The following is a 9,926-nucleotide window of genomic DNA, read 5'->3' on the forward strand; positions in this document are numbered from 1 at the left end:
TAAATCGTTCATATATTTATAATAAAGCTTACCTCATTAGCAGTAACTTCTCGAGTAAAAAAAGTATTAGCACATCTCTTGAAACAGGTTTCAGATATTTGATTGTAGAGCAGAAGGAAATCTTTAAACTACTGAAAATAAATTTACTGAATCTTACGTTGCTATTTTAAAATATGCGATTAGTAATATAATATAAATAAAACAATAATATGGAAAACGTGGAATTATTCGAGTTATATGTTTGATTAAACGATAATTATCAAAAAAATATACATTTCTTAGCTGGTACATATCCATGTCGACAGTCGTATATCCTAAACACTTGAAGAATTTTCTTAAGAAGCAATAAAAATCATTTATTACGAAATATTTCAGTAATATATACCGAACGTATAATACGAAGTAAAATCGAATCAAGTGTTTGTACAAAGAGGTTATATTTCAGACACCGGTAATGTGTGTTCACTTATTAGGGTTGCATTCCAAAACATCTTTTTCGAGGAAATTTTACTCTTAAATCTATATAGTTCATGTTACGTACACTATAGACTTATGGCTTCTGCACACAGGACGCGGTAATGGCTCCTGCACACAAGACACGGTAATGCTTGCCGCGCGGCGGAAATTCGCGCGACAGCCAATTAATATGCTGCTTTCTGTAATAACCTCCTAGCTCCTACGGAAAAACAACACATTGATTGGCTGTTGCGCGGATTTCGGCCACGCGACAAACATTACCGCGTCCTGTGTGCAGGAGCCATAATGCTTGCCGCGCGGCGGAAGTCCGCGCGACAGCCAATCAATATGTTGTTTTTCCGTAAGAGCTAGAAGGTTATTACGGAAAGCAGTATATTGATTGGCTGTCGTGCGAACTTCCGCCGCGCGGCAAGCATTACCGCGTCCTGTGTGCAGGAGCCATGACGCTTATAAGCGCTTAAAGCGCGTGAGCGCCAAAAAGGAACGCAGCCTTGGGTGACGTTTCCGAACGCAGCCTACATCGTGGCAGAAACCATCATGTGGGCTGCGTTCCGAAATTCACTGCCAGTGCTGAAATTCTATAGTATACGTTACATAAATTATAGATTTTCAGTACTGAGAGTGAATTTCGGAACGCAGCCATGGTCCTAATGTTCAGTTCCGACCTAACCGTCGTTACAACTAGACGTGTTAAAACAAGTTCGGATCTGATATTTTTTGGAACTTTTACTTCGGTACCTTAGTAGAAAGAGCTATTTGAGAAAGCTGCAAGCCAAGTAAAATATAGTGAAGAAGAAGTCTTAACTGTTTCATCGTATAACAAAGAGGAAGATGAATCGTCATCCAAATGCCGATTTCAAAAATCAATGTCGTAATGATCCGCAGGTTGAATTAGAAAGTCAATTTGTTTTGCGTTTACCACCGGTAATTATAATCATTAATTTTATCATAAGTTTCAGTACATTCTAGATTTAATCTAACCTATAATTATTAGTAATAATTATAAATAAAATATTAGATATTAGATATTAACAATTACAATTGACCACTTATCTGTTTTCTTTTAGGAACCTGCTAGAGTACTCAAGGATACATTGAGTAATGGCCTTCCTTTAAAAGATAGATTAAATATTAAGTTAGAAAATGATATGCGTTATGGTGAGGTTAGATTCGATCACTGGTTACTCCATGCCAAGGTAAATATAACTTTTATATGTTATTTAACTCTATAATTTCTAAAACTGTTTAATAAGACATGATACTGTTACCTAGGTAGTGGATATACCAACAATAGTGGAGTCCTTGAAAACCATCGATAACAAAAGCTTTTATAAGACTGCAGATATATGTCAGGTATATTGAATGAGAGATATAGTGAGAAGATAGAAATAGAATGCTTACTTTGTATTTAATGTTTATTGCTATATTAACATTGCATTATCTTTTTGCAAATCCTCTCAGATGCTTATATGTAAAGAAGAAGAAGATCATACTGCAACAGATGAAGAATCACCTGTTAAACAAAAGAAGAAAGACCCTAACAAAGTTGATAAAAAGTTCCTCTGGCCTCATGGTATAACACCATGCACAAAAAATGTAAGACGAAGGAGATTTAGAAAAACTTTGAAGAAGAAATATGTGGAAGCACCAGAGATCGAGAAGGAAGTTAAGCGTTTATTGCGAGTGGACAATGAAGCAGTTAATGTTAAGTGGGAAGTGATATGCGAGGATGAGGACCAGACAAAACCAAGCAAAGTATCATCATCTGGTACAGTTAAAACTAAGCGGGATAGCATCAATGGAAATACATCTCAAAGTCTAGACGTCGGTGAGCAATGATTTAAATGTAACTTACAGGAAGAAAGATTCTCTATTTTATAGAGTTATAAATTATGAATTATTTAATTTTAGCTGAACATGACATATTTGGCGAGCCTGTGAGCGACAGTGAAGATGATGATGAAGAGGCGAACCTCAATGTGATGGAAATAGATGAAAATAGCCGTCTTTCGGTGGATAGCCGAGTTTCAGACTCAAATTCTATGCAGGTGCCATATTCTGAAAGATCAAACAATAACGCGACGACAAGCAACGGATTGGTGACTGAATTTAGTAAAGAGATGTTCCAAAATGATAACAATGGCGATGCGGAGGCCGAGAAACAACAGGAAGAGGCCACCCCGGCGAAAGTGCCGAAATTGGAACAATTTCATTCGGAGTATATTATTCCTGATAGTTATACCGAATCACCGCCGGTGTCCGTGTCTAAAGGTAATTTCAATCGAATGTTATCTCTATCTAGTCGAAATTGTTGCAGATCTAATTATTTTTCCCTGAATAAATTTCAGATTCCCTCATTCAAACACGTCTCGCCACTCTTCATGCAGAACTGGCGGAGCTACGACAGAGAAGACAGCAACAGGAGATTGAGATAGCTAATATAGAGAACATTAAATTGAGGCAGAGATTCCAAGAAATTTTAGACAATTTGTTGACCCAAGAGATGCAGAAAGTACAAGAGGTAATAATGAGATTGATTTACTTATACATTATACTTTACACAAGTGTTTCAACTTTTACAAATATATACATTTTACAATTTCAGATACATGATCTAGAATTGGAATAGAAGATATACAGAATACCAGAGTATAATATAAAGAAATTAAATAATATACATATATTTCATATATTAAAAAAATATGTTGTTTTGTTACTATTTTGTATAAATTAAAACGGATAATTACATATAATATTTTTTAATAAAATAGCTTTCACTGCATAGAATGTAAAAAAATTATATTCTCCCCTACTGTTTACTTGCAAAGCTTACTAACCAAGTAAATATGTCAAAAATATATCTTTACTTTCAACAGAAAACCAGAGAGATCTTTATATTTAAGTAAAAGGGTTAACCTTCATTGTGTGTTCAAGTATGTTTGGAAATAGCAAGAAAGACTGTGACATCTGTAACGTTAGTTGTCAAATTATTACAATTGTAGCAATAGTTATAATAAATCTAAGTGTCTACAGTTGATTTGTGTATGCTATGTAATCTGTTTTCATGTCTGAGCAATACAAAACTGTACTACATGTGTGAACAAAATGCTAATTATAAAAATTGTATTGAAGAACAATTTGAATCTAGAAGTCAATATGATCAATATATTACATATAAATTAACAGTACATTTTTTGTATATGGAATTCTATATATATTGAAAAAAAAATTAATTATAACTATTCTTATTTAATCAATATATGGAATTCTATATACATTGAGAAGAAATAAATTTATAACTATTCTTATTTTTGTAAAGCTTAATTTTTAACTAAAGACAGTTGTTTTATCCTACAATCTAAGTTAGATTCCATTATGATGATAAATATTTTCTTCCATATAACTGTGCTTTCTTCTCAAATCCCAAGGATTTAATGGGGGTGTTCAATTTGTAAAATGGATTCATGGAGTACTGGAACAGAAGAGAGCGCATTGACAACACACAGAAATCAAGGTATACTGCGTATCATAGAAGTAACGATCACCTTTATGTAGGTCTCGTACATCTCGTTAAAAAAGTTTTTAATTCCGTCTTCGTTTTTACTGTCGTGCACCATAACAAATCGAATGTGCGTCGCTGTCACAAACGCGCTGACGAACCATTGGTTGAACTTATCCACAACTTTCAGGTGCATGTTCGTTGTTTTCCACGTATGCTCGTCCACGAGGTCAAGTGCCGCGTGAGCAATGAATTGATTTAAGTGCGAATGGTCCTCTTTCTAAAATAAAAACAAGGACAATTAACGGAAATGTGCGTGAACGCAGAAGCAAAACCTAACCTACAAGGACGATAAACTAACCTTCGCGTCTTTTCCAGCATTATTGAATTCTATCTCGAACAATGGGTTATCGGCATGGCCGACGATCGCGAAATAATAGTTGGCAGTCATCACGGAGAACAATCAATCGCGTTATCACCGTTCACACGATAATATTGATTGACGTCCTCATCAATCTCTTGTACACAGCGCGGCCATATTGAATTCGATAAGCGTCAAAACGTGACGTATCGAGGCTCGAGCGATAATACACGTGCCTCGAGCAGTGTAGAATATTTTAAAATTATTCCCAGTTTTCAATATATTTTTATTGCAAATTTACTGGTCTCGTTTTAATTCATACCGTTCATCAACGATGAACTGTAATTACGCGATAATGTGCCTCATCTTGGTTTGTTTATTCAACGAGCCCCTACATAGGTGCGTTTAGAAAAGTCACCCGGGTACACCCGCTGCGTTGGAGTGAGAGAGATAATACGAGAGTGAGATAAAGGGAGCACCCAAGTGACGTTTTCGAACGCACCTCATATAAATTGTATAATGCATAGTTCGCGGTGCTGGGTCGTGTCGTCTCAATCGCGCGATTACACATACGTATAATCGACCATGTGAAATGAAGGAGAGCTCCTGAGGGCAACGCAAGAATGAACGTGCGAAAGGTGTGCAACGTAATGAACGCCCGGCGGAAACATGTCAAGAGCAGAGGCGTCTAATTTTCGATATTTATAATGAAAGGCTGCGTTTCTGGCGATACGAGGAACTCGAGCGTATGCTCGTTATCATCGTGAACACGCGCACGATACGTAAACGCTTCCTCGACGCGATACCATTACACGTTGGCACAATAGTGTTATCACTACACAGCGGCGTGTCGCGTTGAGAACGCACGAGTCAGAATGGGGCCAGTGGACCATGATACGTAGTTTTTTTTCAAGCGGTTCGTATCAAATTGCTAATTCAACGTGATAGTGTGTGACTGAATATCAGCTTGAACGGCATGTACGTATCGTGTACCTTTTGTGCTCCTTTATGTGCTGTATTATTTAATAGTTTTGCGATGATAACCTTATCAAGAACACGAACTCATAATCATACGAAACGTATTTATCGTTTTACACACTCACTATTAGAAGATATGGCCGTTGTATGGACATATTGCACACGCTCATCAATTCCTTAATCTGTAATTGATCTCGCGGCTTATTGTCATTCAATTCCGTATCCGGCAGGATAAACACTACATCGCAATAGTGATAGCTTTTCTCGGAAGATTAAAAAGGATACGTGTGCCGGATCCGCGTCCAAATCGTGTATTCTCGAGTTTTCCAGTGAATCATGTTTGTTAATGATAAAGAAATGAGATAAGATATCACAATGGCAAATGAAAGCTTGTGGTAAGAGAGATAGTCCCGGCATTCGTAATGTGAGAATTAATTGAAAATTTTTACAGTGTATATTTAAGTTAAAGTACGTGTATTTTAAGTTGAGTTATTCTATTTATCAATTCTTTTTGCAAGATGACATACTTGTGTATTTACCATCCGTATCCGGCAGGATAAACACTATCGCAATAGTGATAGCTTTTCTCGGAAGATTAAAGAAGATACGTGTGCCGGATCCGCGTCCGAATCGTATGTTCTCAAGTTTTCCAGTAAATCATGTATGTCAATGATAAAGAAATGAGATAAGATATCACAATGACAAATGAAAGCTTGTAGTAAGAGAGATAGTCCCGGCATTCGTAATGTGAGAATTAACTGAAAATTTTTACAGTGTATATGTAAGTTAAAGTACGTATATTTTAAGTTGAGTTATTCTATTTATCAATTCTTTTTGCAAGATGACATACTTGTGTATTTACCATTATTGTAATTTGATTTACAATGAAGTTTAAAGTTACTAATAAAATTTGTTCTGTAATGTGTAATCTGATATATTGATATATAAAACAACTAATTGTTGCATTATACATTATACTATGAAAATGTTTCCTTATATCACTTTCCATCGAGCAACTTAATTTTTAGTTTGGATATATGCTCTATTAAGAGTATGCAGCATGATTCTGTGGAGGCATTAATGACCTTGTATTGAATACATGTTCCCATCTTATTATCTTGTGTGTGGTGTGCAGCTACATGTAATTACTGTATTGCATAATGATAGTTGGTGTATTACATATTCGCTTTTTCTACTGTGTTCGCACCTAAACTCGGTGATGCATGTTAGCAGTAAAATGCTTACCTATGAGAATATTACGTTCCACACAAGTCAGCAGTATGCAAACAGCACTTGAAGTAGAAAGATGTAGCTAGTATCAGATCACATCAAGCTGTGCAGATGATTTACTTGTGACTTGTTTATACGTCAAAGAAATAATAAGTATACATAATTCTATAAATTAAGTTCAAAATATACTTTTGTAAAATAGTGTTTTCAAGTAATTTTGTTTTACACATATTATATTATTGTATTATATTAAATATATATATATATATATATATATATATATATATATATATATATATATATATATATATATTTAACTCATAATCATAAGTATTTATCCTCTTATATCTTAACTTTTTAATAATGTTTAATTAATTAATAATGCTTAATGATGCTGTTCATATCATGATTTCAGGTCCAGATTGTTGAATTGAAAAAATCATCTTGCATCAAGCAACAAATATCCACTCGTTTTATGGTATTAACATAAAAGATTTGAATGCTGTTCAACCATTTTGTTGGTGATTAAAAGTGGAATGAAAAGAGAAAGAATGTGCTGTGGAAAGCATTTATCTTTTTATAATTTATAAGTTTTGTATAAGAGCTTACAAAATGGCCTTGGATAGTTTATCATATCAAAATTGTTGGCTTATCAGGTATATATAAAGTATGTACTTGAGTAAATATGCACAAATTGCTAAATGAGTTTATCTTAATATTGAAGTCACATGATATCAAATTTGCCAATTTATATAGCAACATTAACTTTAATGCCATAAAATAATGAGCTGCAGTATAAAGGAATTATTAGTTATGCAATATTAGAATAGAATATAAACAATATTTTGTCAATATCATTAATAATTGTCGATTATTTTATTTATTTGTCGATTAAATACAATGAAAGTTTCTATGTTTAAAAAGAATTTCATATAGCTTAATAAAATATTAAAATTTATATATATATTATAAGATACATATTATATATATACATATATATGTATCTTGCAAATACAACATTAATATAAATATCAAGTATCAAGATATTATTTCTATAATATAGAATATAATATAATATATAATATTTAGAGATAAATCAAGCTCTTATCAAGCTCTTATCAAGCTTTATTTAGATTTTTGATAAACATTTGATAAAAAAGTAGATTTTCCTTGATAAAACTAATGAAAGAAATAATCGTTATATGTTCTTTTAATATTTTTCAGAAGGCGAAAGTAAAATATTATATCATGCATTTTTACAAACAAACATGAGTCGGAATGAAAATATAATTCATGCTAAAGCATTTGTAGTATTGAATTAAATCAGCTTGTTAGTATATATCATGGTGCAGCAGCGGCTTCCTAGTTTCGATGGTGAGTGTCTATTTAAATACCTGAAAATAGACGCGTTATTTTCCTGATTATATCGACTAGTAGCTTGTAAGTAAAGATACAACGAATGAAAATATAATTGAAGTTTACGAGCAGTTGTACATGTAGGTGGTCGAAGTGGTCGGCGATTTATATTGACTCTCGCGATTGGAGTGACTTTGGGTTTCATATTGGCATTGCTACTCATTACGTCCTCTAAGAGCGTGTCGCATATGTTTAGCTGGATGCCGAGTAGCTCCGGCCTTTCCAGAGATCCTCACCATTACTCGGAACTAGAATCAGAGGTTGATACGATATCATATTTCGTGTTATTCGAGATAAGAAGTAATTTATATATTTTTCTAAATATTGATTTGTGTGTTTTTCTGATGGCTTGTTAGATCGGACCGGAAACCGAAGTAACATTCCATGGTGAGGATGAAGACTTTCATAAGGGGGAAGATAAAATTGCTCAGGATATGGCGAAAAAGGTGCGAGTTCTCTGTTGGATCATGACTGGTCCGAAGAACCATCAGAGCAAAGCTCGTCATGTAAAAGCGACATGGGGGAAACGCTGCAATATACTTCTGTTCATGAGTTCCGCGGAAGGTACGACATTTTTAACCAATTTATGGTGCAGAAAAGAAATGACACAAATGAATTAAATATGTACATGCCATCGATTACTTTTAGATACCAGTTTACCTACCGTGGTATTGCCGGTAAAGGAAGGTAGGGACAACTTGTGGGCTAAAACCAAAGAGGCATTCAAGTATGCTTACGAAAAGTACAAAGACAAGGTAGATTGGTTCATGAAAGCCGATGACGACACGTAAGTGTATCCTGCTATCCTCGCTCTCAAGAAGTTCCTCTGAAAGCGATTCTCAAAATTGCATACGTAATGTTTTTAGTTACGTAGTGGTGGAGAATCTGCGGTACATGCTGTCGCCTTACAATCCGAACTCGTCGTTATACTTCGGCTGCAGATTCAAGCCTTTCGTGAAGCAAGGCTACATGAGCGGCGGCGCAGGTTACGTACTTAGCAAGGAGGGTTTACGCAAATTCGTAGAAGAGGGTTTACCTGACAAGACCAAGTGCCGGTCGGATAACGGCGGCGCGGAGGACGTGGAGATGGGGAAGTGCCTGGAGAAGGTCGGTGTGCGTGCGATGGACACGAGGGATCCTCACGGGCGCGGTAGGTTCTTTCCGTTTGTGCCGGAACATCACTTGATACCCAATCACGTGGACAAGAACTTCTGGTATTGGAAGTACATCTACTACGAGACCAAGGACGGCCTGGATTGCTGTTCCGACAGTGCTGTTTCCTTTCACTACGTGTCACCAAACATGATGTACGTTCTAGAATATCTGATCTATCATTTGAGGCCATACGGGATTAATCACGGCCTGGAGAAACTCCTTCCAGATCAAGTGTCAACGTTGACCGATTACTAGTCCGTACAACACTGTCGTAAGTAAGTCGCGAATAGATTCTTACGATTTTCATTTTATACACGATACTAGTCCGTTCAAGCCAACGATCGAGTGTAATACCCCCCGAGAGGATAAAGAAAAGTGTGATATATCGTACTTCTTAGATAAGTTAAATGTTTATACGTATATGTATGCTAAAATCTTGAAATGCCATAGTCTCCTAGGGAGGACGGTGAAGATGATAATTTACAGGACAGGGTGATAAAAAAAATATATACTGCAAGCACAGTAGATAACACTCCTTCAATCCGTGATTTTTCGATTCAGATTGAAAGAAAACGTGAGACTACGTTTTAAGTCAATATATACAGATGATCTAATGTGATAATTTGACATAATGTATAAATGTGTAAACTTTATCTTAAATAAAAGTATAACTGACAAAAAAAATTTTACATTTTATTCCCAGCGTGTGCAGAGTTGCATCAAGGAAAGATGGATTTATCTTTTTTTTGTTTTTTTTTTTCTCTTTGGAATGTAGCGTTGAGATATTTCCATATATATATATATATATAT

At 35.0% G+C, this 9,926-nt stretch overlaps 4 protein-coding genes across 12 annotated transcripts in view; 2 read left to right on the forward strand and 2 right to left on the reverse strand.

Annotated features, from left to right (window-relative positions):
- LOC116850132 (mitochondrial import inner membrane translocase subunit Tim10 B-like) overlaps positions 1-503 on the reverse strand; it is a 1,123-nt gene extending 620 nt beyond the window's left edge. Inside the window, exons 1-2 of the mRNA XM_032828053.1 lie at positions 274-503; positions 33-128 (exon numbers count right to left, since the gene is read on the reverse strand). Coding sequence (XP_032683944.1) covers positions 33-128; positions 274-297 — 120 coding nt within the window. The 5' untranslated portion in view covers positions 298-503. The remainder of the gene's footprint in view (positions 1-32; positions 129-273) is intronic.
- Positions 504-1,110: 607 nt separating this feature from the next.
- Positions 1,111-3,280, forward strand: LOC116850139 (transcription initiation factor TFIID subunit 7). The gene is made up of 7 exons (XM_032828063.1): positions 1,111-1,401; positions 1,545-1,673; positions 1,750-1,830; positions 1,939-2,305; positions 2,389-2,748; positions 2,826-2,998; positions 3,083-3,280. The coding sequence occupies exons 1-7, from the start codon at positions 1,309-1,311 to the stop codon at positions 3,104-3,106; spliced, it is 1,227 nt and encodes a 408-aa protein (XP_032683954.1). The 5' UTR covers positions 1,111-1,308; the 3' UTR covers positions 3,107-3,280.
- A 163-nt stretch (positions 3,281-3,443) lies between these two features.
- Positions 3,444-4,587, reverse strand: LOC116850141 (probable trafficking protein particle complex subunit 2). The gene is made up of 3 exons (XM_032828074.1): positions 4,338-4,587; positions 4,023-4,256; positions 3,444-3,949 (listed from the first exon to the last, which is right to left on the reverse strand). Exons 1-3 carry the CDS (start codon positions 4,425-4,427, stop codon positions 3,851-3,853), a joined length of 423 nt encoding a protein of 140 aa, XP_032683965.1. The 5' UTR covers positions 4,428-4,587; the 3' UTR covers positions 3,444-3,850.
- A 313-nt stretch (positions 4,588-4,900) lies between these two features.
- LOC116850140 (glycoprotein-N-acetylgalactosamine 3-beta-galactosyltransferase 1-like) lies at positions 4,901-9,477 on the forward strand. Of its 9 annotated transcripts, XM_032828066.1 has the most exons (8): positions 5,335-6,106; positions 6,344-6,698; positions 6,961-7,201; positions 7,770-7,919; positions 8,034-8,221; positions 8,318-8,525; positions 8,610-8,748; positions 8,828-9,371. In XM_032828066.1, exons 4-8 carry the CDS (start codon positions 7,889-7,891, stop codon positions 9,369-9,371), a joined length of 1,110 nt encoding a protein of 369 aa, XP_032683957.1. In that variant the 5' UTR covers positions 5,335-6,106; positions 6,344-6,698; positions 6,961-7,201; positions 7,770-7,888. The 9 variants fall into 9 exon arrangements, with proteins under 9 accessions (XP_032683956.1, XP_032683961.1, XP_032683955.1 ...); XM_032828065.1 differs by lacking the exons at positions 5,335-6,106; positions 6,344-6,698 and adding an exon at positions 4,901-5,315; XM_032828070.1 differs by lacking the exons at positions 5,335-6,106; positions 6,344-6,698 and adding an exon at positions 4,901-5,253 and having other exon boundaries at positions 6,961-7,212.
- Positions 9,478-9,926: the final 449 nt, after the last annotated feature.

The sequence above is a fragment of the Odontomachus brunneus genome, unplaced genomic scaffold (genome assembly GCF_010583005.1).
Source record: "Odontomachus brunneus isolate Ranch 3 - 2012 unplaced genomic scaffold, Obru_v1 Obru_scaffold_134, whole genome shotgun sequence".
NCBI classification, from domain to species: domain Eukaryota; kingdom Metazoa; phylum Arthropoda; class Insecta; order Hymenoptera; family Formicidae; genus Odontomachus; species Odontomachus brunneus.